We start from the raw sequence: 27605 nt of genomic DNA, 5'->3' as shown, positions 1-27605 counted from the left end.
TCACTATTTAGTCTCCTGCTAAACCGTTGCCTTGACATACACCTTCCTTTCCAGTTATGTTTAAGCAGGCATTAAAACCCACAGAGTCAGTGTGTGCTTCTATAGGTAGAGTGTCTTATTGCAATAAGTAAATACTTCTGAAGAAGTACCTGCATACCACACAGGGCACCTGCTTGGCCACTGGTATGTAAAAGGTGTTAAAAAAGTCAGTCAGAAAACACACAAATGGTTACAACCACACAAGACTTCTTTACAATGAGGGTGGTAAAACACTGGCCCAGGGTTGCCCAGAGAGGTGATGGATGCACCATCCCTGAATATATTCAAGGCCAGGATGGAGGTGGCTCTGGGCAACCTCACCTAATTAAAGATATCCCTGCTCTTTCCAGGGGGATTGGACTAGATGACCTTTGAAGGTCCCTTTCAACCCAAACTACTCTATGATTCTAAGACCCATTCCTCCCCAGCAGCTTTCTCTGGACAAGTTAAAGTCCAGTGGCTCAAACTCCTTCCTTTAAAACTCCTTTAACAACCGTATGTACACCCTGAGCATGTTGTGTTACCGTGTGTGCCTGCTCCAAGACACAGCCTCTGTGCTGCAGAAGGGCTGGTCCTCTAGAAGCAATATGCAACACTCATAATGGTTGTGCAGGAAGAAACAATTCACTGTGGAGAAAGACTCACTCACATGACAAAAGCTTTGAGGCTTTTCATCGTTTGGTCTATCTAGCTCTAAAATTTTCTCCAAGACTAATGAGAAAGCATCTCTTGCCTGTGTTTTCCTGATGACATGCATGTGTCTAGTTGGTATTTTGTTCAGTCTGTTCAGTGTGTGCAAGGGGTGAAGGAGATTTTTCATACATCTGCATGTGGATACATAGATTGTAATTGCACTCTCACTACAGACATGACAGAAAACATTAGTGCAACTACTGAAAGCTGACTTGCAAATCAAGAGAAGTTGTCTCAGTGGCTACTAAGAAAAGGTCAGAAGAATGGAAAGAAGCAAACAATACAGAAATTTGAAGATCTAACTGGAGATGAAGAAAGCAAAGGCTGAGAGTTGGAAAATCAGATCAGTGCCTCTTACAAAAGGCTTATGTCAATGTGTAGAGGAAAGGACTGGTGCCTCTCTCCATCCAGTTCCTCACCAATCCTTTTTGTGTACACACATGGCACTTGCTCCACTCCATTGCATGGGGATTCCAATCAAGCAGCATGTGATGTGTTTTTTTATTTATTAGTATCAAATGGAGAATCAAGATGACTCAGCTACTGACCAGATCCCCCTTATAAGCAGCCCACTGAACTTCAGGCCACTCAAGTGCCTTTCAAACCCCAGCCTTTCTTACACATTTCAGCATTATCATTGTAGTCTCGCAAATACACAGGGTTTTTTCAACACGTGACATGCATCCTATTGTGAAAATTAACTCACGTTACAAAGAGATTGAGTATTCCAGCAGGGCATCTCGATTTAGGAGCCTGTATCATCCCATACAACCACAAAGTACCTGTCTTTTTCTAACAGATGACTAAGCAGAGCAGATGCATCTATAACATGCAACAGCTGAAATGAACATCTCTTAGACCCATCTCCCAGTCTCATCAGTGCTTGGCAAAAAACTCCAACTCTCAGTGAGACGTCACGAACAGTCCCAGTCTCAGAACCAATTTTCTTCCTTTGCCCTCAAAAAAATTCTTGTTCCCTTTGTAATTCTTCATAGTCAAGACTCAAAAAACTAAGCATCTTATGCATAATCTCTTTGTCCAGGGTTGAAGAAATCCCCGTTTGTTTCTTATCTGAGTGGTCACATTGTGCCCATAGTGTGAGAACAGAAGGAAGAGAGTATGTTACCTGGGCAAAGCCATACTGAAATTAAACAACATTAAAGCTTCTCTGCCAGCTGAAGTCTTGGGCTGAAATCAACGTGCAGCAAGGTCATGTTCTGCCCGAAGATGTGATGAACTGCTGTACGATATTAGGAAAGAGTAAAGTTCTTTACCACAAGCACCCTCAATAATCCATTTTGACAAAGACGTCCAAATCCTCCGCTTGTGAAAACAGTAAGAACTTGCCATGCCCAGAGGTGTCATGATATGATTTTCTCAAAAGTGCTTACTCTTTATTCCTAAGTTGAAGTAAGCTTTTGAGAACCATCCAGTTTGCTCAGTCCAAAGCATTTTATGGTTCTGTCCTTGATGGCAGCAGAAGCCTAAACTTTGTTTAGCACACTAAAGGTATCTGCTGTGTTGGAAAAGGGCCTGTTTATCCACACACATAGGCAGCAGACACTGAAATCAGAATCCAAATGGTGTCTTGTCAGCACATGAGGTTCAGAATCCATCTTGACTGTGAGATGGATTGTGCTTTTCCTCCACAGGAGGAGAAAAGATGGGGACTAAAAAAAAAAAAAACAACAAACAAAAAACCAACCAAACAAAAAAGGCAAGAGCAGAACACTGTATGAGAGTTTGAAATGACTGAAAACAGCTAAAACCAAGAAGTCCTCGCCTCAGTAAATACCACCCACAGGAGATCGTTGAGGGCTGCGAGTATCCTTAGCTTTTTGGACCTGGTCATCCAGCAACCTCTACAAAGGAGGAAGTCTTTCTTCACATGTGAACGGAGCCCATCAGTCCTGCAGGAGCTCCTTTCATGTACTTGTCCTGTCATTCCCTTCATGCCCTCCCATCAGCAAGGCTGGGGTATCTGCCAGATGGCACATGGTGGCCTTCCCAGCAGGACTTCCTCTCCTTTACAGGCAAATTGGGAAGTGTCCCAATGCTACATCTTCACAATGCTGTCTCGCCCATGCAGACACTGTAAGGGGATTTCAATTTTCTGCATCTAAAACAGACAACATCACATGATGTTAATCAGACCAACCTAAAACCACAGCAATGTGAACAGAACCTGAATCAGGAGTCTGTTATCACCCAACTCATTTAGACAGCCCCAATGAAGATGACTTTAGACCCAACTGGCAGATGGAAAACAGAGGTAGGCTGTCAGTTCCTTGAAGATCACACCACAGATCAGCAACAGGCAAGAACACACTCTCCATGCCCTCAAAATTCCACACGCCGTTTCTTCCTGCCCAGTACAACTCAGATGAATGTGATGAGAAGATTGCATATCTCCCATACCTCTTTCTTACGTAGCAGTAGATGATAGCAAGTATCCCACTTGTCAGTATTCCCACACCAATTCCCACAGCAATATAGCGTTCGTAAGAATTGTGCGCATACGAATTTAGTGTTAAATGTTCACACCTCTCACCATTATAACCTGCGAGGCACCTACAAAATAAATATACACCATGCAAACATTATTAAGGACTTCTCATGCTTTGTACTGCAGAAACATGTTAGTTTTCATCAGTCTTAAACTATTTAGAACAAGCCTGAAAGAGGATGGGCTGAATCCAGTGCTCTGTCATAACGTCTTCGTTCCATCAAGACTACCAGTTGCCCCAGTCTGTCTAGTTTAAAGCAAGCTCAAGGACTGCAGTCACAGCAGCAAACACAGTCTAAACATACTCTCATTGCAGAGGGTGTGGATGAAGAGCACTGTGCTCTGCTGATCCTTAGCTACTAGAAGATCTGTCTTCAAAGGCCAAAGCTGCCCAGAAACTTTTAAGGACATCACAATCCTTATCAGTGTGTAGGCAGTTAAAGAATAAGGGAGATGCAGCTGACATCTTGAAAGATCCTGCCCCCTTCGCTGTGCCCACTGTGAACATCTACTTATTTCTTTACTATTTACTCTAGCACCAGTTGTGGTTTGAGTTGCCATCACAGCAGTGACCAACAAAGCTGTAAATTTTCCCTCTTCCTTCCTTACTACCACACCAGCACAGCACTACTACCTTGTTAACAGTTCTGGGCTACCAGAGCACTCAATCGTGTGCCAAACTAAGCCTGCAAATACTTGACTGGCACTTGAAACTGCTGAAATTCAGTTACCTTACATTAGGAACATGTATCTGACAAAGAAACAATGCTACTGTTGTCATTTTCTATGAAGGATACTTAGAAGATACTTATTCTTTACTTGCATATGGGTTTCCTCAACTCGCTGTGGAAAGCACAGAGCCCATTGATACAATAGCTGCGGTGTTCTTCAAGACAAGTCTGCATAAGCTTCATGAGCTTTGGTTGCTCAGTGTAGTCTGCTGTGAAAGGGAAAAAAAACTCATATTATATTTAGGAAAAAAAAGTTTTTAATTCATTTTCACAACTCAAATTGAACAGATACTGCCTGCAGAAAACAATTAATGCATAGATTTACTGTGGTATGTCTCATGGGCAGACTCAAGCACTGCTAAGCAGAACAAGCCTCTAAGACATTCCAGCATAGCTTTAGAGAAAGAACAAACTGTAAATAAACTGCTTCCTTTTGAGAATAAAGTATAAAAATGATTCTGGGAAACTCCTCCAGGGTGACACCAGCACTAGCCAACCTGGAACCCATCAGAAAAACCATCCCAGGAATATCTGGGGATTAGGCCACAATAAGAACAGGGAATTATTCTCAGTACACTTCCCAGTCTGAATTCAAATGGTTAGCTGTTTTCTCCATCACAAGGCAAACTACTGCATTTCTAACCCATCTGCCAGCCCACGCTGCAACTGAGCAAGTGATGACTGGTGGGATTGCTCCCTCCCTCCATTCTCCATGCTCTGATGTTCCTAGAGTTACCTATTGTGTGTGCAGGCGCACAAGACTGCCCAGATGGTCTTCCCATGCATGGTCCACAACTGTTAAGTTCCTGAATTTACACAAAATAACCTGTGTCCAGGTCAGTGAGCACACTTCTGCTTTGAAAGCACAAAAAATTAGTACCTTATTCCCACTGATGGCAGTTCAAATGGGAATAAAGGTGAAGTCAAAACTGTTCTTGGACATCTTATGCCCATGTTACGTACCAAGAGAAGAGCACCAGAGCGCAGGAGCACAGAGGCTTGGCATGAGGCTGTAACACAGGCACAGGGGTGCAGCACGTGAAGAGAAAGCACTAAAGCTTCACCATCTAAGCAAGCAGGTGTTTGAACTGGTTTCTCCACCCAGTTATTGGAATCCCTGGTGGGGTGGGGTGTCCAAGCAATGTCTTACTGTTTCAGGAGACTGTTTTAGTGATGGCTGAAGGTGATTTCCTAATAGAGTGATGTCAATACAAGCTTTCCATTCTGACCACAAGAAAAATAACATCATGCAGGAAGCTGACAAGGTCTGCTCCAAGTGACTAGGCAATGCTCCGCCAACCAGAAACCTTCCTTCCTGACTAAATGCTAAATCAAAGTCTGGAGATAGTGCACTGATGGAACCACTTCTATACATCTAAGCCTCTAGCCATCCTATGGGCAACTCAAGATTCCGCAACACATTTTTCTGGAGTAACCCCCAAAATTCCCCATTAGATTCCAGTTTAAATCACTTAATGGCAGGAATCCCCCCCATGCACTCAACTAAGCAATTTGTCTCTTCATCCTTCCTGCAGCTTCATCACAGAGCTGAGAAGCAACAGGAAAGAGCTGCTCAGCTCTTTGCCTGCGTGTTGGACTGACTCACAACTTCAGGCAGGTGCCCAAAACAGGATTCACAGGGGGCACGATGTTATCACTGTTCCTCAGATCAACAACTCTACTTTCAAAATAGTGCCCTGTGAAACCTGACAGAATCATCAGGCTTCCTGCTGAGAGAACAAGTAATAACTCAAGTCTGCTTGAGAAAGGACACATCGGTTTACTACACTTTCTCCTAGGAATCAAGTGAAAATACATATGCACTGAAGGGTATGCTGAGACTGAGGCTCCATCTCCATTATTCAGCAGTGAGCTCTGTGCTACCAGCAGCCACACTGTCCCCATTTAATGAAAACAGAATGGTGTTTCTGCTCCAGAAAGCCCTGGGCAGGGCAGGGACACCCACAGCCTTGAGCCACACACCCTGCAAGGGAAGAAGTTGGCGCTGGCTACCCACAAGGTCTGCTATCAAGATCTGGCTCTTCTCTGCTGCCTCTGGAATGCTGTTGACAAGCTCTGGGGGTGGGCTTGTTGGCCCAGAGCACAGTCAGCACAGGACTAGGCCTTGGACGGACAGATTTAAGGAAGAGAAGACAGCTTTTGTGACAAGAGACAGATGACACTAGATTCTGCCCAGGAGGACTGTACGATGCTCACTGCCAGGGAAATCACACTGGAAAACAAAGCACATGGTTAACACAGCTGCAGGACTCATCCTGCCACAAGGAGATCTAGGATGCAGGAGACCTGCAAAAGCCCGTTTTCACTTAGGCCTAATATACCTGCAGACAAACTACCAAAGGTCTGCAGGGAAGAGCTTCAGAAAACAGCAACAGCACATTCATGCTCCCCTTGTGACTCCTGAAACGCTTCAGTACCAACTGCTGTGAGTCACCATTTCAGGACAAAAAGGGCTGAACAGCACATTATAAAACCACTAACCATGACCACTCAGCAGGACCCCTCAGTATTTCCTGCCACCAAAGGTACTATTCTTCTTCCAAGCCCTGAGAACATGTCTTCTGTACAAGTTTAGTATTTCACTTGCATCTCTGCCGTATGGGGAAAAAAAACCAAAAAAGAAACAAACGAGGAAGGTACCAACCTACATGCCAGAGGCAAGAAATCCTCAGCCACCTCCACTCTAACTTTCAGCAGTTGGATTCACACTACTAGAACATCTCATCTACCCCATGGCTGCCGAAAGGTGGCAGCCTCCCACCTGCCAAGGCCTGGAAGAGACCTTGCTCTGTACAGGTACATAAAGCCTCTCCCCTGAGTGCCTTTAAAGTTTGTGCTGTCATTAGAAATGAAGGTCAGCTTAGAGCAGAACCCTGCCTAGAAAGCGCTGAAGACAAACAAACACAGGTGACAAACAAACAGTACATTCCTCCCTTGTTGTGAGAGGCAAGAGCTTTGGCCCTTGTGGGCTGCAAAATCAGATCTTAAATGCACACACTCATGAATTCTAAGTGCTAATTATTTTGATATTGCAGAAGTACAAATTACCTCTGAAATAATGACGAGTCTTGGGAAGAAAAAAGAATAATTTTTCTAACCCATCCCAGATCATTATGCTAATTCGTATCATGTTATCCACCTAGATACTGAATAAGCTGTTGAATAAACACATCCATGTGGCCTTTCATGCACATGAGGAGAGTAAAGCATGCTGTGTAAGCACTTGACAACTGAGTCATTCAAACAGATACACTTGGCAAGATCTGACATGAAATCAGTACTACAGGTACTTGGAAGGCTGGGCATGCCAAAACTGACAGACCTGCAACAAGACGAGCCAAGCCACTAAGACCCCAGGAGCTCAGCCTTCAACTATGGTGCATCGGGGAGTAATGGGAGAACCAGAATGGGGATGGAGAGGGAAAGGGTCAGTCCCTCACAGCCTGTATGGGAGACCCAGATCACAGCAATGAAGGAATCTTGTTTTTCCCCAAGTAAAAGCAAGCACTTCCCTGCTCCTAGCTGCCCATTTTGCTATGAAGGCTCCCCTCCAGCCCAAACAGCATCCCAAGTTTTTACCCCTGCCATGTCAGCTTCCAGCCAGGCATTCTTTCCACTACCTTTTCTTCCCTGACTGACCACCAAGCCTGACATTTCCTAGCCCCAGCACTAGTGAAACCAAAGACTGTGTAATATAAAATAAGGAAATAGGACATAAGCTTGTAAGTAGGAGGCAAGCGGATTGAGCGGAAATTAATGGTTTTGCCCAAACTACACCTCAGGCCCCAGAGGACTTGCAATCCACAACAAACTGCCAGTTCCTCCAGTAAATTCATTTTCATAGGATCTAGTATTACTGAACCTTGGATATAAACCTTACTAAAAACTTAACTTGCACAGGAGATACAAGAAAACTTCAGAGAGATACAGCCAGTTTCTCTGGTGAGTCTTGACGCAATTCTTTTCAACCTTCTTTTTGGAGATGGTATTTTCTAACTTCTCAGTGGCTTTGTGCAACCTCCCCCAAAATATATATTTAACTATCTGTGTAAATATGTATTTGCATGCTTGGGAGTTTGGTTCTGCTTTGAGGGAAAACACACTCTCAGCTAAAAGCCCTGTTATCTAGTTGCACAGCCACAGCTAACCCAAGGGTACATGGGACTACTACAGACATGGCTGTCTACTAATAAAAAGCCTCTTACTTTGTTAAAACAGCATCCCTGACTCCTGCTCTCTAGACATAATACAAACAGGGTACTGCACTGCACAAATCACAACATATTTCTACTTCATTAAATTCCTGTTTGCTGTATGCAGCTCTGGAAGTATCACGGCAGAGACAAATGCAGACCACAGGTCTGATAAATCAGACTACTGCAGTCAAAAATTTACATTACTTCACATACATGTGAGTATATATTAGACACACTTTACATACATATAGATGAAACCCCCACATAGAGTATATGTATGAATGCATATTGCTGCACTATAACAAATTAGACAAACCCCCTGCAACAGTTTGACTTGTTATGATAAAAATAAGCAGCTTAAGGATCTACTAAAAGCAGCTTGCAAGGCATCCTGTGCTGACTTACAATTAACAGATGACGATTTGTATGCATGTTTATGTTCTTTTTAAAGAACAAAGACATTATGTCTCACAGTTCAAATCCCTTCCTCCTTTACTGATCTGCCAAAACCTCACTTCCAGATTGCACAGTTCTCTCAAAGAAATGACATCCCTACTACCTCAAATCACATTCAGAAAGCAGCTCTCAGGATAAACACAGTGCTCTGGTCTCAGGTGTTGGCAAGGAAACAGCTTAAGTTCACATTTCAGTCAGAAAAGAGAGAGCTAACACTCTGAAAAGGGCTGGGGAAGCTGCAATAGCCAGAAGCAAAACTTCGGCAGAGAAAGAAACTACTGAGTAACAGTAATGAGAAGCATGAATCAAGTGAGGCTTGTTGCATTCTCACTGGGTGTATGAAGGTTCACATTGAAGACAGCTAGAAACCAAGCCCTGGTTACACAAGTAACAGAACCAGCCATCAGAAATGCAGATCATCTATCCCAATTTGCCTTAAAATTTCTGCTTCAAATTATAACTGGCTGTGGATAAAGAATCCTTCAGCTGGGCAACACTAAGCCTACCCCAGCTGAGGAGCACCTCTTACCTCAGCGTTTTAAGGTTCCATGAAGAAAGCAGCTCATCTTACGAATAAAGCACACAAAAATTTCAAGTGTCCAAGTGACACTTTTCTAAAATGACAGGTTAATAAAGACAATCAAAACAAGGAAAGAGTACCTTCAGCATTGTTTTTTGTCCAGTTATTCCCTAAGTCCGTGCTAAGGGATGAAACAGTAGGAGCTGACTCTTCACCCAGTGCCCCCATTGCTGTGTAATGCAAATAGATGCTTACTGTAACAGAAAAACTCAGTATATTTATTCAAGGTTCATATCATCCACAAAACATGCACCCACTTACTACACTTCTGATACCATGCAGTGATACAACAACCATTCATTTCAAACATTCTTGCCTCAAACTGCCCTTTGCCACAGAGAAATTATGATTGTGGGGAAGCTAACTATTGTTTGTGAATTTCCAAAACACACATCCATTCTGTTCTCCACTCTATTACCTTATGCAATTTAGAACACAGATAAATGCAATATACTACAGTGTTACACCTATTTACCAGTAGCTTTCCATGAGGTCTCCATTATACCCTATGAGTTTAAGTTTCATTCAAGTTTAAAGCCACTTAAGTAATTCTGCTTTGCAATGCCTTTGCATGCTTCCCACCCCTGCTGCTTATTTCAGAAGAAGCCAAGTATTGTTCAACAAAGCCATGCACTTTACTATACCCAAGAACATACCTTTCAGCAAAATATAGATGAGCATTCCAAATGCCATGGCACACAGCTGCTTGAAGCACCTTCTCAGTTCCTCAGTCCAGGCAGCTCACTCAGCTTATCTGGGCTCCCGTGTTTTCTCTTACACTTATATGCCATGAAGCGTCATCTGCTGCTCTCACCAATCAAGAAAAAGTGCATCTGGCAACAACCGCAGCCCCTGGGGCAACCACACATTTATTTAGGAAACTGCTATTATCTAGCAATGGAATCAGGTTTTCTTTTGAAACCTTGGTTTCCTATTACCCGTGGGCATCATTGTGCATGCAAAGGTACAGTTTTCAAGACAGATGTGGTATCTGTCAGAGCAGATCAATGAAATACAGCAAAACAGAGGTGAGTAAAATGAAGAATGACGTATTGTGGAAGACGTGGTCTTTCTTTCCCACAGAAATGCAGTCTTGTGTTACTTCCAGGAGGACAGTCAGCATTCAGGATGCTGCTTGAGGGCTCAGGGTCTGAGGACCATCCCGTTTTGTGTTCCTTCGCTGGTCCTCTGTGCACTGCATCCAGAAGAGGAACCATGAGAACAGCTACTGCTGATGTTACAAAGTGATAAGACACAGAGATAATGAATGATGTTCTCCACTGGTGACTGCAGCGAGAAGCCTTTGCTTACAGGCTCTGGGGAGCCTATAGGCCATACTGATGGCTCCTCAGCCAGCCTTCCCTGTACACAACCCTCTGAAGCAGGGAAAGCCACCAGCCCTGCACCAGGCATGTGACATTGGCTGAAGTTCCATGCAGTTGTGTGGAGCAGAAACAGAAAGCTAATGAAGCACACGCATAGAGAAGACAGGCAGAAAGGGCAAGTAAGCTGTGGTCTCCTGTAACAGGATAATCCTTCATTACTCCTGCCACTACACTGCTATAAAAGCCCACCTCCGCCTTTTCAAAGAAGTGGGCATGCATAATGGGAACTATCATACTTTTTACAGGAAGTGTTCACAGGTTTCTAAGACATATCTGTCACGCTCATTTCTCACACTAAATGTCACTCCACAGGCCCAAATGCTGTTCAGCTTCCTTGGCACAGGCAGCTGGGAACTAGCAGACTAGTTGTATCTCCAGAGGTAGAGCCAAACATACTAGAACCAGAAGCAGTACCTGGTTCAATAAGGCACAGACACAGCAACACCCTGACTGACTGAAGTAGAGCTACACACTTCACCCCAGCAACAGCTTCTGCAACTATGAGCTCCAAACAACAAAAACATTTCATATTTTTTGCATTTTACAGCCAAAAATCTCCTGACAAACTCCAGTCCGCTCAAATTCTCCCTCTATGCTCCACTCTCCGAAGGGATCTGCAGGATTCAACCTAACCACTTCACATGTTAAGGGAAAAAACAAGCTAGTTCTGCACATTTTAATTATACCTTCTCCTGCTCATGGACTGCATTCCACAAGGCTTTTCCTCTCCTTTGCTATCCTGAATTGCTGCATGCCTGCACACTGATGGAGTACAGCCTGCACACAGGAGTGTTTCTACCTACCTAGGGTAACCTCTGCTATCAGTCCCAAGCAGGACTAAGGCTCATGAATCCTGGCTTAAACACACATCTACACAACAGGAGCTTAATCCGATGTGAATCCATGAGGTGGCTTTGGCATTAGGCAATAGACCTGGGTGCGGCAGAAGGCTCCAGTGGATAAGGCTGGGCCTCTGTCCACCACAGGACATCCATGCTTGGACCAGGCTTGACCCAGCCTGGCACATGAGCATGCTTTTCAGGGTGGTTGCTCCTTCTCAGTGTTCTCCCAGTGGAGAATGCTCTCATAGATGTGTCGGCAGCTCTGAACATAGCATGCTGCAGATCAACACCTCAGTCTCACTAGGTTTTGTGTAATGCTAACCCATCCACAGAGGTGAGAAAATAAAAAGCTTTAGATGCACAATAAACTACTTGCAAAGCATGAAAGAAGCAGACTTGCCCAACTGAGATAAACAGAATGCCATAAATTGTCATTCTGCCAAAAAAAAGCAGAGATGATTAGAGTTAAATCCAAGAAAAGAAACACTGATCTAGAACAGCAAGGTAAACAGATGAAAAACCTCATGACTGAACATGCAGAACACATCCGTTAGCTCCACTCCTAACTCACTGATACAAGGGAAAAAAACCCACAGTCAACCCCAAAAGCACATAAAAATTTCTCCCCAAGACTAATGTAAGAGTAAACAAGTTTTATTCCATCTCAGCCAGTGTTGGGTTGATCAGTCTGAGTCTTATCTCCACAAGCACCTTGATCCTCCTATCAGTTGTAACTACTGCTTAAATTTAAACGGATAAGAAAGTTCCTGCACTCTAGGCACTACACCTTTAGCAATCATTCTGGCAGCCTCTTTGCTAAATGCTGCATGCAACAGAACTCTTGGGAAGTTCATCACAAAAATCATCAGCACAGAGCTGATGTTCCATCTTCATTCTTTTATTACAATAAGAGCATTTATTTTGTTTAAAGCAGGAGTATTTGCCACACCCTCCCTTTTCAAGTTATCTAGAGTCTACTGGCAAACACCTAAAGCTCTTGATAAAAATAAATCAAAGCCATCCCAACTGAGATAAAAAACACCAAGATAAAAGTCCAAAGTGGCTCCAATGAGAACTGGGGTAGGCTCTTCACCTCAATAGTGCACACAGTTCAAGTGACACCTTCACAGGCACTCCATTCCAACTTCCACATTGCATGAGACTAGTCTAGAGCCATCTTGGAACTAAAATTTCTGGCAACAGAAAACTACTCATCTTAGTATCCCATCTAGCCTTCTCTAAGCAGTAAAACACTGTAGCCAAAGACTCACAGAGCTGAGCCTTATACTGTGGACTAAAACCAGCCCTTCATGCAGTTTCAGAAAGCAAGAGAACAATTAAATGGCTTAAAATTCCAACACAAATATTTCATTAGGGATAAACCCTTGCTTTTTCTTCTTCTTCCTCACCCTGCTATATATATATAACATACATACATGGTGGTTTTAACTATGATCTGCTTAACTGAAGTCTGATCCAGCCCAGTCAACTATTCAGTTTCTTGCAAAGGGTGAGGGTGTTATGCACCAAAATATTTAGTTAAACAAATCCAGACATGGAGAGAAAATAATGCTGGCCTCCACTCTAGCTCCTCATTCATGCATACCTCGTGCAAACATTCAAGAGCACAATTTCACCAGCGTTCAGGTTCACCTGACTGTTTTAAAACATGTATTGAAGTTTTGCAGTCATGTCAACATTACCACTGGGCAGCTGAAAAAAAGTTCAGCCTTTCACTCCTTTCAGATTCAAGATTTCTGCTGCTATCTCTTAAGTGTTTAAAAAAAAAAAAATTTAAGAGTACAAACTACACCCAGTATGCGCCATGCTCTCAGAACCCAAATCATATTTTTAAAACCTATCTAGCATGTTGAAAGTAAGCTTTCATGCTGTTTGATCAAGACTGCAGTTCCAGGTGCTTACAAGACCTTGGTACTTGCACCCCACCCCCAAACACACAGGTACGTTTGTAATTCATGCTGCTGCTTCATTTTCACACAGGTTAACAGACCACCACCACTGGATCTGCACAGGCTGCATTCTCCCTTTTAGCTCACAAGTCAGTAGGAGGTTACACAAAGTATTTGAACATCTTGCAAACTATTTGGTTCAGCATGCTTTACATGAAAAAATAAATACAATGTAGAAATAAATATCTTTGTAGTAAAAAATAAATATTTTGTGTATCAATAAATAGAACAACTTGGATTCTTCTTCCAAACAAGTCCACTTGCTCTAGTAAATGAGCTTTTTGGCAACTATGAGTGTGTTCTTCAGGAGCATTGCAACAGTCATAGGTCCTACCCCTCCCGGCACTGGAGTGATAAAGGCAGCCTTCTTCTTCACTTCTAAGAGAAAAGAGAAAAAGATATTAACTGAAAGAGTTTCTAAACTCTTTTGTTCTGTCAGTTGTTCACAAGCACTTAACTGGCAACAAGCACCAAGGACTGTGACTTGGAAAATGTTGGAGAATATGGGACAAGTGTAAAACAGACAAGTTTTAACCACTGAGTTCTTACAGCCAGGGTAGTGACAGGACATCATCAGAACCAGGCTGCAAGGTCATCTTCTTCATCTGAACATTATTATCCAGGGTTAGTTCTGGGCAATGCTTTCACAACCCATTTGAGCTGATCTATCTCCAGCAGGTTGCCCTTTCCTCCTGAGAGCCTGTGCCCAGACAAATAGAAAATAAACCCCACCCAATTTTTTGGTAAGGGGCAGTTTGTGACTACTGTTTGACCAGACTGACCAGCCGACCCAAGAAGGCTGGGTGATCCAAGATAGGACAACCCCAGGAGGGCAGCAAGGACTTGCACCACTTCCATATGCCCGCTGGGATACTGCACCTTCAATATCCAGGAGAGCTATGAAAGGTAGGGACCTGATCCTGTAGGTAAAGAGGTGGCTCCCCAAACTGTGTGTGCTGCTGAGGAGCAGCATGCAGAGCAGGAGTCTGCTCTATCAGAACCAACAGCACAGCACCAGCACCAGTTAAGTCGCCTAACAGCCCCCTTCCCCTCCTCTTGCTTGCACCTTCTATCAAAGACATTCCATGATCATAAAAGGGAACTTAAACCACAGAGGAAGAAAGTAGTTTCCTGGTTCATTTGCTTGGCTGTTTCACACTATGGACAGAACAAAACCAAGAGTTGTCTGCAAGAGAAATACAGATCCTGGTGGCAAAACTCCCACTGTGACTTCAGCCACAAACGCTCAGCTCCTCCAGAGAAGACCTGGGTTTTTTAACCAGTGTTACTAGGGTGCCTATACTGAACTGGGATTCAGAAATGCAGATCTCCCCCAGGTCTCCAACAGAAAGAAACTCTTAAGAGCTGAATTGGTTCTAATCACGAACATGTCAGACTATCCAAAGTCAGTAGACACCTTGAATGCTTGTGTTGAAAGGTAAATCCCTACAGATTATTTAGTTAGCACCTATGAAGTTAACCTCTTTGGACAAGGAATTAATATAATGCAGCAAACAATACTGACTTGATATTCTTATCTACTGCACAAAATGCAATCAGGTGGAATTGCAGGTTACTTCCATAGAAATTAGATGCAACTGGCTGGGAATTCAGCATGTAACTAATGAGCATCTATTTGCTAGTAATGGTTACTCCAAATAGAATATTATTAACCTGGTTACTACAGAAGGTTTTCCTCCAGTGCCACTGTGAGAGGTTTTTTTTCTGCTTGTTAGCTTTGGGTTTTTTTCTTTGCTTATGAATAATTTCATGGCAACTCACAAACCACTTTTAAAAAACACTGTATTTGAAAAGGCACACACACACCCCCATGAGAACACTGAGCAAACACAACTCTGACACAAGCACATACACTTCCACTGAAGTCACTACAAAGCAGAACCTACTACACCTGGCCATGAGAAGAGCTCCACAGATGGAAAACTAAGCACCTGGGTTTTGGAACTAAGACAGTAATTTCCTCCTGCTTTAACTGTATTCATTCTGAATTGTATGTGGCACTTTACTGTTGAGAATCATAGAATCACAGAATGGTTTGGTTTGGAAAGGACCTTAACATCATTCAGTTCCAACCCCCTGCCAAGGACAGGGATGCCTCACACTCCTCCAGGCTGAACAGCCTCAATTTTCTCAGCCTGTCAATAATATAACAATGTCTCAAAAAAATTAATATTACAAGAGAATTTAAAAAGCTGGATATAATTTTTTTTGACAGAAGAGTTATTAGATTTTAAGGGATAGTAAATTAAATAGAACCTGCTGTCTGAACTCCATAATGCAGGGACCTAACAAAAGCATTTAGGGAAGTTAACGGTGATTATCTCACTGAACTTGGGCACAAAAGATTAAGCCTCATTGAGGAGAAATGGTCATTACAACTAGAAGGGTTTTAATAACGGAGCTGACTGATACCACCAGATATAGAGTGAAAATATTTGGAAAGGTCAACAAATTGTCATGTGGTTCTTTTCACATGTAAACGGTAAAAAACGAATTCAGCTCTCCTATGAGCTATCCTTACTATTCTCCAACACCAATAATTTGTCTTTTTAATAGTTACATTATTTTCTACTACCTCCCATTTAAGCCTGGTGTTTTTGGTTAGCACAGTTACTCCAAATCCCCAGACTCAGGTCCTAATTATTGAAATTTACCCACATCTGAGGTAAACACAGTAATTAACAAAGAAAATACCTGAGGCATTTCAAATTGAAATGTTTGTTTCTATGGCAACGTTACATACTGCTTTTTGTGGTGTTATCCAAACTACTCCTATCTGACTTACAAAGTGGAACAATCCACAGCCCGACCGTGCCTTCTAATGAGTATCTTGTACAACATTCATCACCTCTAGTGTTAGTAACCATACTCCGTGGTAAACACACAGTGCTATGTTCACAAGTTGCCGGGGAACTTCTCTGCCCACATTCTCTCATTATGAAAATCCCTGTGGGTCAGTGTGGCAGAAGACATGTTTTGTATCAGTTAGCAGAAAACCACCTGGACAGCTTATTCCCAAAAGCTGATCCAGATATTTCAACGCACAAAGAGGTGTCTTGTGCTGGGGAAACTACCATCTGGTAAGTTGCCATTGGTAAGAGCAAATATGGATATGGTGAGTGCAATTTTCCAAGGTGAATGCCAGCGATCAAGAGGGAAAAATAACTTGGCCCTCAAAAATGTGACCAGATTTTGTTTTCCTCATCAGGCATAGCACAGCTCCCAGGCATGACAGATCTCCTATCAATTCATTCAGAAGGTCATGTTCCTGCTTCTCAGCAATGGTCTAACTTTATCCCCAGGTTTAACTCTGCTTTCTGGAGCTGCCTGTCCTTGTCCCAGGCATTTCTCTGCCCATGTGGAAAATACTGGCATGCAAATCTGGTGCCTCTGGGGGCGGAGCTGCTGTTTTGCAGCTTCTGTAGAACCTTAAAATCTTCCTTTGATTCTTCACAAGAAATGAAATGTAGATTGTTTCCTTGAAAAACAGGATCCACTGCTTTGGAAACAGCCCTTCATTCCTACGTTCCTTTAAAGCTAAGGACATCAGACACCTAACAGGGTTAATCATACAAACTAAGGGCAAGTTTCAACCTGAAGGCAATTCTGGGTCTTGTGCATCTGCATTAAATGATGCAGAGTAATTCCTGCCTAAGCACTGTTTCCACACAGCTTTATTAGCCCCTGTAAAGCTACTCTGGATTGCTGCATCCCTGCACCTCTGCAAAAGTGCAAAATCATGTGCTCAGCAATCACAGTAGATACCCCATGTTCTGCTCTTCACATTCTGGGATTCTTCTCACTGCACACCACGGGATGCCAACAGGCTGGGATCTACTCCGTTTCACATCAGTGCCTTCTTTTTCATGTTATCCCTGTTCCCCTTACTGCAGCTATTTTAACAGCAATATAAAGGAAAACTGAGAAATCTTGGTGTGGTACTGTAATTCTAGGAGCACATACACCTTCCCTTCTCCAGTACCTCTACAAGCCAAGCAGCAGAGGCAATCTCTGGCAGCAAAATCCAGCACAAAATTATGCACAACAGCTTCTTTGCGATCAGGTTATTAGCAGGTGGATGGAACACTGCCGGAGTCTTGGGACAATAAGCAGTGGCAGCAGAAATGTAAGCGATCCAAGGCTGGTTACTTAAACCCCTGCATGACATACCTTTCTGTGGAAAAGCATCTACACTTGGCCATCCAGCAGTTTATCAGCACCACCCAGTCTGTCCTTCTGGTGGTAGCAACCTTAACACTAACTTTCTGATTAATTTATTGCACTAGTGGAGCAAAACAAAAGGCAAAGCTTACCCTGATTTTTGCAGAGCAGTAATGTGGTGACAAGATTACATAGCCTGGCCTTTTATTAATTACAAAATGAATAATAACAGATCTTCAAAATCAACTGAGAAATTAACTAACAGAAGCTACAGCAAAAGCAGCTGGAACACCCAGGCTTTATTTTCAAAACCACTATTTGGAAAAGCTGCACAGAGACAGAATCTGGAAAGGATTCAATAATCTGAAGAGAAGCCTACAGCCTGGAAGGTAACACAATGAACGCAAAGCGGCAGCAAACAACTGTCAGGAGTGACTCCTGTCACTCGGCTGGAGTTCCCCACGCACTGTAGCTAAGTTCCAACTGCAGGATCACCACTTCCATGGAGGAACTGGACTCCAAAATTATTATGGTCAATCCCTTAAACTGCATGAACAAGTTGCAAACAACTTGTCTGATGATTTTGTGGTCATTAGTCCTGTTGCTGATGAGGACAGGATACATTTCCCTCTTTCTCATTCCACTGTTTCTTTCTGGTACACTTGGTCTATCCAGGAGCAATATGTTAATGTGGTCCATTCCCCACGTTCATAGTATTAATTTCCCTGGTTTCCCTGCAGTCACTATGGACAATTATCCTTCATTGAAAGAAAATTCTTAACATGCACCCATCACACCATACCATATCAACCATTTATTGAGGCACTTTGCCATTCAGTACTGAGTACTTGAGTACCTCCTGTTCCTGGTGGCACCCATTTCCCAGCATCACAGCCTGGTCTATGCAAAACAGATGGGTTGGGATATCCATGCTCATTTATAAACCCCTCCACTGATACATCACCTACAAAGGTCTTGCATAAAGGATTTATTTTCCATATAGACATCCAATAAAAACTTAAACCCCAGCATTACTGATTGCTTGTCATAGATATGGGAGGAATCATAAAGAAATACAGGCAGCACTTAAAGCAAACCCCACGTGAGTTCTGGACACTTTGTTTCAGGGTTATTTCCAGTTCCAGTCTCAAAGGTTAGCTATTACACTGGCATGTTATTACCCTGCTCTACCAGTCACTCCTGGAAATGGTGTTCCACCCAAAAAAGCCATTCCAGTTAAATGCTCTGTGTAAGTTGTTGCTTTATTTCATATTCCTGGTCCTTGCAGCCTTCCCCCCTCAGCATTACTGCTGTGGCAACAAAGGCCCTATAAACAAGGGCCAAGTACTCCCACACACATGCTACCCTGCTCCCAGAAACATGTCTCCCTTCCTGAGACTGAAACTTGCTGTCCCAAAGTAACTAAAAACAGCACTGGCAATCATGTAAGGATGCTACTGCTTTTTCTCCTCCCTGTCAGTTTACCCTCCCTCCTGTGGCTCCCAAAAGCTACAGAAGTCCCCTCCCTTGGACACAGATTTTAGCAAATTCTTAACATAAAGAGGGGTACACAATGTGCTGTGCTGGTTATATACAGATAGATGCACACAAAGGTGAAGAAAGGCCATCAATATTGGGGTAGGTACCTCAGCACTCTGCAGCTGACCTTCACATGCACAGTGTTTTCCTGTCTTGTTCTTTCTGATACCTGGGAACTGCTCAGTGAACTACTGTGCAGAAAAAAAAAGCCTTTCTTGGTGCAGACACAGTTTGGACTGCCAAGCAAAAAGAGGACATATGGGGATGGAGGAAATCACAGATACAGTTTAAAGATATTCTATAATACAGCCTAGGATTTCTGCCTCACTACACCATTAAGTCTGACAAGTAGAGGGGTACCCAGTTAAATCTCTGCTCACCCCATGCCACATTTCCCTACTTAAAGAAGGGGATGATGAGACAACAGATACTGGTGGGCTACACAATCCGGTGCTGCATATCATGCCAGCCAGTTATGTACACCTGGCCTTAACCTGCAAAAACCACTTCCACTGGGGCTTAAATGCAAATTCAATCAAGTGACAAGACAAAGGAAAAGGATGAAACAATTTGCTACGTTAATATATTAGCTTGTTCCATTTCCTCATTGCCAAATCAAATGCTTGGTGAGGGTGATTTACTTGTTAGTATGTAGAACTGCATACACTGTGATGGTTTTTTTTGCGGTTAAGAGATTTACTGAAACTTTCACCGATACCAATGAACCAACAACAATTTCCCTTTGGCAATGCACAGCAAAATTCTACTTGCAACTGTAGTGGCATAATCCAAGCTGAAGTTCCTCCCTCCTTGTTGGATCTTCCCTCCCCCCAAGTAAAATCCTGAGAACAACCCACAGCAGACATGATGAGACACATACAGTGCATTGCTGAAACTCTGAATCACAGCCTTGTCACTGAATCTACACCTATATTGCATTGAGAAGGTCTCATGATTACAGAAAGACAAACAAAAAGGATAAAACTACATGTTTCTCAAAGGTTAAAGCATCTTTCCTCCCATACCTACTAAGCAAACAAAAAAATTCCTGAAAGTTCTCTATACTTCAGTTCTGAAAACAGAAGATACAGCTTTTTACTTGTGACAGTACAACCAGGATAACAAAACAAAACAATAATTTCAAATAGTACTCCAAAAGTATTTTCCTACTGTAACTATTGTAGAGACAAGTTGCACACTTCCAAATGCACGCCAAGACAATCCCTTAGCTACACTCGTGCAGTTAATTCCATTGACTTTAACAAACAAGCATCATGTGTGATGAGTAAAAAAAAAGCAGGAATCGAGGGAGTGAGGTAATTACAGACACATACAGCTGGCTAGAAACATTTTGAATATAATTAAGCTTTGAGACATTATGCCAGCTAAGACGTTAATAACCATAAAAAAAAACCCTGTGGGTGATTTTCATACTTATCAAAATAAGGAACTGTTGAGAACCATTAATAACATGGGTAAATGCTGTCTAAGCTTCCCACACTCAACTCTGCCAGTAAGCTTTAATTTTCAACTGCAGCAGTCCTGCTATTCCAGTCTGGAGCTCCTCCAGAGCAGAGATATTTAACTGCATTACACTGTGAACTTGCTGGGCCACACATGAAACAAAAAGATCAATATGTAACACCATCACCATTTTTTATCTGTTAGGTTTGCTTGGACGACTATTTTCTACAGCTTCACATGAACCCACATTAAACGTTAGCATAAAGGACGCTTCTAAAGCAGAAGTCAACATTTTCATAAATAAGTGTAGAGTGAGAGCGTAAGAGGAGGCTTGAGAAGCCGTAGTATAATAATATTTGCTATGAACACTGGGAGACCCATTGATGGAAAAAAAGCAGAAACTGTTTTTATTGCTTACTCTTGAAACATTTCAGACTCACAAAGGACTGAAGAAACCTGGAGACAAGCATCTGTCATCACACTACGGAAAGAGCTCATCTGCAGCTCTTGAAGGTTGCTAGTATGTGTAATTAAAAGTAACACTTTGTTCAATAATAGCATCTCTTAAGAGCAGATGAACACAGTTTGTTCTCTTATCTAAGTAATTAGATATATTCAGATATATATAGATATATAAAACATAAATTAGAAAAACTCCTGCAAGTGTCATCTCATTTGAGACACTGGCTATTCCAAGTATTTATCGCGAATGAATCTCACAAACTTCAATCTCTTTATCCAACTGGTTTGTACAAAGAGTGTTTCACTGACCTTCAAAGTCCACGTCCCCAACTAGCTTGGTCTTTCCTGTAAGAGGGTCACGGATATGGTTGATACCCACATCAATCACAGCCGCACCTTCTTTGACCATGTCAGCTGTAATCAGCTTTGGGATACCTGGAATCATTGAGATGAATTTGATTAACATGGCTGGGCAGCTTTAGGTCATAAGTTTAAATTATATCAAGGGCTGTGCATGCTTGCGTATGTGTGCACAAAAAAAAAGGTTATTCTTTTACTTGAATGTTTCTTGATACATCACACACAGAAAACAATAATCCCTCAGTTTCACACAGTTTGTAATTATGAGAATAAAAGGCAATATTTCTTCATTTTTACTAAACATTTTCAGCTGAGTCTGCAGTCACAAACATAATCGACATGATCTCAATGAAGCAGTTAATTGCTGGTTTGTGGTAGTACGTCCCATTCACAGCATTTCCAGAGAAAAGCTGGGCCATAAAGATGCTCTGTGAGCCACAAGAAGTCTTTAATATAGAAACGTCAGAGGCCTGCTGATCCAAAGTGTTGCCAACTGCTGAAGCAAGCCCTGTACGTTACTTCCATGGTTTTTTGCTTTTTGTATTATCTGTATTGAATTTACGTTACACTTCTCCGATTTCTCATATACTTGTTACCTCCACAACATTTCAACCAGTCACTTAAATAGTGAACATGAACTACATGAAAATACACTACTACAAAAACCAAAATAAATGCTAGCATGACAAGAGACTCTGATCTACCCTGCCATCTTATTTTTGCTTCCCATCACCTAGAAATGACAGGTGTTCTGGGTTTAGCTGTAGCAGCTGTTTTTGTCATTCCTAGTAGCTGGTGCAGTGCTGCATTTTTTACTTTAATCTGAGAACAAGGCTGATAACATGCTGATGTTTTTAGTTGCTGATAAGTAATACTTACTCTGATCAAGGACTTTTCACTCTCTCATGCTCTGCCAGTAAGGAAGGACACAGGAAGTTGGGAGGAAGCAGAGACAGGACACCTGACCCAAACTAGCCAAAGAGGTATTCCATACCACAGTCAAGTCCAGTATAGAAACTGGGGGAAGTCACCCAGAAGGCCCAGGTCACTGCTCAGTTCAGGCTCGGTATCAGTTGGTGAGCAACTGTATTGTGCATCACTTCTGTTTATTGTTTTATTTTCCTTTTCCCCTTTTAGTTTTATATTCCCTCCCCTTGATATTTCCCTTATCATTATTATTATTGGTGGTAGCAGCAATATTTCTGTATTGTACCTTAGTTACTCTTCTGTTCTTATCTCAACCCATGGGATTTACGTTCTTTCAATTTTCTTCCCCACCCCTCCAGGAGCAGGAGGGAGGAAAGGAGGGAGGGAGAGAGCGGCTGCATGGTTCTGAGTTACCATCTGGGCTTAAACCACAACAGGCAACAGGAAAAAATAAAATGGCCATTTCAGATTTACCCAAAATAAACTTCTCATAAGCTAGATCTTTTCATAAGCTAGAAAAAAAAAATAAAGCCTGGCCTCAGCCCTAGACCCCTTCCTCACCTCTCAGGTGACATCTATTACACACAAAGTCTAACCTAGGTCCTACCAAACAGGGTAACAAAACACCATTTTGTAAGGCAGTAGTGCTGGATAATAAATGTCTTCCATAAAGAAGTGTGCAGATGGCCGCACACAAAGAGTTGTGGTCAATGTATCAATGTCCAGCTGGAGACCAGTAATGAGTGGTGTCTCTCAGGGACTGGTGTTGGGACTGGCCTTGTTTAACATCTTTGTCGCTGACATGGACAGTGGGATCGAGTGCGCCATCAGCAAGTTTGCCGATGACACCAAGCTGTGTGGTTTGGTTGATACGCTGGAGGGAAGGAATGCCATCCAGAGGGACCTCGACATGCTTGTGAGGTGGGCTGATGCCAACCTCATGAAGTTTAACCATGACAAGTGCAAGGTCCTACACCTGGGTCGGAGCAATCCCAGACACAGCCACAGGTTGGGCAGAGAAGAGATTCAGAGCAGCCCTGTGGAGAAGGACTTGGGGGGGTGGGTTCGATGAGAAAATGAACATGAGCCAGCTTCAGTGTGTGCTCACAGCCCAGAAAGCCAACCGTATCCTGGGCTGCATCAAAAGGAGAGTGACCAGCAGGTCGAAGGAGGTGATCCTGCCCCTTTATTCTGCTCTCGTGAGACCTCACTTGCAGTATTGCATGTAGTTCTGGTGTCCTCAACATGAAAAGGACATGGAACTGTTGGAACAAGTCCAGAGGAGGGCCACGAGAATGATCGGAGGACTGGAGCACCTCCCATATGAAGACAGGCTGAGAAAGTTGGGGCTGTTCAGCCTGGAGAAGAGATGGCTGCGTGGAGACCACATAGCAGCCTTCCAGTATCTGAAGGGGGCCTATAGGGATGCTGGGGAGGGACTCTTCATCAGGGACTGTAGTGACAGGACAAGGGGTAATGGGTTAAAACTTAAACAGGGGAAGTTTAGATTGGATATAAGGAGGAAATTCTTTCCTGTGAGGATGGTGAGGCACTGGAATAGGTTGCCCAGGGAGGTTGTGAATGCTCCATCCCTTGCAGTGTTCAAGGCTAGGTTGGGTGAGGCCTTGGGTGATATGGTTTAGAGCGAGGTATCCCTGCCTGTGGCAGGGGGGTTGCAACTTGATGAACTTAAGGTCCTTTCCAACCCAAACTATTCTATGATTCTGTATTGTGAAGAACACTGCCGCACTGGATTTAAAACTGCAGGTAGCATCACACATCTACTTTGAAGAGATTAATCTCATCCAGCTTTCTAGATGCAAGACTTCCATGGCATGCCAACAGCTCCTGTTGATGCACAGAAAAGACCTCCCTTTCAAGAACAGTAGTTCAGTAGGCTCAGAATAGTTCAGAGCCATTTTAACTACAAAAAAAGGCTATCTTGCAGCTAATGTACTAGGGCTGCTTTATCAACAGTAGCATCATGTGATCATACACCTGAAAGTTTCTGCCTGGACAGTCACAACAAATGAAGCCTCTTCTGGAACATTCAGGCAAAGCAGCATCTGAGACTTAAGTCACTGCATGCTATCAGAGAGCCAAGAACATCAGCTCCTTATACATCATTTGCATTAGCCTATGGTACCTTAATTGCATCAGTGGTACTCTTTCCTCTGTACTCACTTTAAATAAAATCTGGAATTTCCTTCCTAACATGCAACTTCTAATGTGAAGTGATGGGAAACTCCAACTTTGACATTACAAATCACTTTGCTTCTTGAGCAGTTCCATCAGTTCTATGTTTTGTGAGGAATGTTCATCCTAGTAATAGGGTATCTCCAAAGGGGGAATCTAAGCTCCCCTCTCTCCACCAAAGCAGCCTTCTCTCAGGTGGAGAGAAATAAAAAAGCAAAACAGAGCAAATGCATCTGGTTTGAGACTAGTTTTATCAGAGGCAAGCACTAGTGTACAAAAGCTTTGGCTTTATCTGAAGTGCTGGATGACAGCCAGTTAGTCATGGAGATACAGGCAATACAAGAACCTTCACTGCTCTCCATTTCTCACTCCCCCATAGGACACAAGCTTGAAACTCTGCTTCTAAAGTTGGGCAAGCCAAGACCTCAAATTCTTTCCTATGCCACCTGATAACATCTGGCTATGTCTACTTCATCACACTCTTGTGCAATCCATTGCAAGCTGGCTGTTAACTGGATAATGCCTCAGCCTTATGGGGGTAAATGATCTATGCATGATAGGGATAGAAGCACATTAACAGCTGTACAGTTACACCCTTTGTAAAATGGTTTGATAATAGGCCAAATACTTAATAGCAACAAATGAACTAACCTCCAAACCAAACGAGCACATCTATTTATTTAAGCCTACTTTACATACCAAGTAGGAAGAGATAAGCGCTAGCACAGCTATTCCTAAAATGCACTGACTGAAGAATGTGGGAAAATCTCTCATTGATACCTTGTGTAGAAAATTATCAACCACATTTTAAACAGAAGAGAAACAAAGCTGGGAAGGAATAATCTACATGGATAGTTACAATCAAAGCAGGCAGGAAAAGTGGGGTTTCAGTTTTCCTAGGGGCGTATGAGAGAAAATACATGAAGATGGATATTCTCAAACTCCAAAGCAATAAAAGAAGCCACTGACTTGAAGTGTTAGGAAAGCCATGAAATGCAAGTGAACAAAAAAACTCCTCAGAGAGAGTAGAACATCAGAATGAAGAGACTCCCTACAACAAGTCACCAACCAGGAGCCAGAATGCAGATGACTCTGCTAAAATTACTCCATAGGAAGAGAAAAAAAGAATACAAATCTTGCACCTACATGTAGACATGCATAAAAGGCTGTTTTCCATGTGCACACCTTGCACAATGGCCTATGACAGCAGCTGTTCCTATCTGGCAGGTTACAAGCTAGCTTTTTTGCAACACTCACTGAACAGGTCACACATTTCCAGGCAATGCGTGATCCTGAAGGTATGATGTGCACAATTCTCAAGTAACAAAAGGAACCCTGGAAGGATTCCAACTTTCTAAAGCATAATCTTCCCCAGCACAGCCACTTGGATAGGGCTGCATGCTGTTTGCACAATTTAGCTGTATGCTTTTGCATCATTCCAAGTGTATCTCAGGTTGTGTAATGACTGTTGTATCATGCTCCTATTACAAATGACACAAGGAAAACACAAAACACACACATGGTACTGAACCCTTTAACTGCAAACGCAACTGATGGCAAACTGTTCAGCGTAAAAAATCAGAAGTGATGATAAAACTGGAAGCAGTGAATTTGGATGAACAGTTATTAGTTGTCATGGTTTAAGCCCAGCTGGCAACCCAGAACCACACAGCCGCTCACTCACTCCTCCCTCCCCCACCTTCCTCAACCTACTCCTGGAGGGATGGGGAGGAGAATCAAAAGAATGTAACTCTTGATAAGAGATAACAGCAGCCCAGTAACTAAGGTATAACACAAACCACTGCTGCTGCCACCAATAATGATAAGGGAAATAACAAGGGAAGAGAATATAACCCCAGCCCGACCCAAGCAGTGATCTAGCCCTTCCAGGTAACTCCCCCCAGTTTATATACTGGGCATGACGTGCTGTGGTATGGAATACCTCTTTGCTAGTTGGGTCAGGTGTCCTGTCTTTGCTTCCTCCCGGCTTCCCCTCCTGCCTGACAGAGCATAAAACTCACAAAGTCCTCAGTCATGGTAAACATTATTTAACAACAACTAAAAACATCGGTGTTACCAGCGTTGGTCCCAGGCTGAAAGTCAAAAACACAGCACTGCATCAGCTACTAATAAGGAGAAAAATGACTGCTACTGTTGAACCCAGGACACTAGTTTACTTCCAGTCAGCACATACATTATCATCATCATTCCTTCACAGTGCATGAATTCTGGTCATGCCCACAGTTGGGTAATCCTATGTGGGACCAACTGAGCCATCTCCTGTTCCTGACCTGGCATGAGAAAGAGATAGTACAGTTAAGCCCTGAAGCAAAGGCCATCTCAATGCAACAGGAAGTGCTGAGCTTTAGACAGGTACCTATCTGTCTTAATCTAGAAATTGAGTAGGCAAGACTCCGGTCTTGAAGATGATGAAGAAAGAGGAAGGGAGGAGAAAAGAGGAAAGATGCAATCCTCTTGTAGTCCTTCAAACTGGTATGAGTCAAGGAAGCTATCTTGAGATGCAACAAGACACGGAATTTTACCGAGGTTTTTATTAAGTTGCATTGTTTGGGTTTGCTTTCTTTAAGTTCATTTATATTTCTATTTAGGATGTCCATAAACAAAAAAAAAAACAGGTTGCTCAGAAACAGTTCTGTTTGTTTCTTTATTCCAGACTAGTCAAACTAAGTGTTTCATCCTACACTGCTTTGAGAATAAAGACACTGATCTCTTGGACCCCTTCCTCCAGGCAATTACTATTCTCTTCTGTTCACACGATAATTGTAAAAGAAAAAGAAAAATAAATTCAGCCATTAATAAATTAGGTTACCAAAACTATCAGTTAATTTGGCAAGGTTACCTTTAATCCTAACAGTAAGGGAATGCTACCATTGTTTTATGAACACAGCCTCCAGCTGATTTCAGGAAACCCTCCTGTCAAAATTCCAATGACTCATGATTTTTGCACAGCACAGAGAATGTTTTAATTTACATAATTATACCTGTATAAACTATGCACTGACTGGTTCCCAATCTTAAGTTCACTCTAAAGTCTC

The 27605-nt window shown here is 42.6% G+C and overlaps 2 protein-coding genes across 10 annotated transcripts in view; both read right to left on the bottom strand.

Annotated features, from left to right (window-relative positions):
* Positions 1-1665: 1665 nt before the first annotated feature.
* EPGN (epithelial mitogen) lies at positions 1666-12848 on the bottom strand. 3 transcript variants are annotated; one of them, XM_061345860.1, is made up of 5 exons: positions 9879-12848; positions 9303-9416; positions 4058-4178; positions 3151-3303; positions 1666-2851 (listed from the first exon to the last, which is right to left on the bottom strand). In XM_061345860.1, exons 1-5 carry the CDS (start codon positions 9913-9915, stop codon positions 2797-2799), a joined length of 480 nt encoding a protein of 159 aa, XP_061201844.1. In that variant the 5' UTR covers positions 9916-12848; the 3' UTR covers positions 1666-2796. The 3 variants fall into 3 exon arrangements, with proteins under 3 accessions (XP_061201844.1, XP_061201845.1, XP_061201846.1); XM_061345861.1 differs by having other exon boundaries at positions 9303-9392; XM_061345862.1 differs by lacking the exons at positions 9303-9416; positions 9879-12848 and adding an exon at positions 4295-5975.
* Positions 12849-13422: 574 nt separating this feature from the next.
* MTHFD2L (methylenetetrahydrofolate dehydrogenase (NADP+ dependent) 2 like) overlaps positions 13423-27605 on the bottom strand; it is a 31505-nt gene continuing 17322 nt past the window's right edge. For 3 of the 7 annotated variants that reach the window (XM_061345854.1, XM_061345850.1, XM_061345852.1), the window contains 2 exons: positions 21376-21501; positions 13423-13797 (listed from right to left, as the gene is read on the bottom strand). In XM_061345854.1, coding sequence (XP_061201838.1) covers positions 13685-13797; positions 21376-21501 — 239 coding nt within the window. In that variant the 3' untranslated portion in view covers positions 13423-13684. Of the gene's footprint in view, positions 13798-13842; positions 14578-19247; positions 19329-21375; positions 21502-26731; positions 26841-27605 lie in introns of those variants that run through there. The other 4 variants (XR_009724271.1, XM_061345851.1, XM_061345855.1 and 1 more) reach the window with 4 other exon arrangements.

This window comes from Neopsephotus bourkii, unplaced genomic scaffold (assembly GCF_033783945.1).
Source record: "Neopsephotus bourkii isolate Nb327-2 ecotype Australia unplaced genomic scaffold, CSIRO-AGI_Nbou_v1 NB_244, whole genome shotgun sequence".
NCBI classification, from domain to species: domain Eukaryota; kingdom Metazoa; phylum Chordata; class Aves; order Psittaciformes; family Psittacidae; genus Neopsephotus; species Neopsephotus bourkii.
Note: the sequence above shows the minus strand (reverse complement) of the source record. Positions and strands in the feature narration are given on the sequence as shown.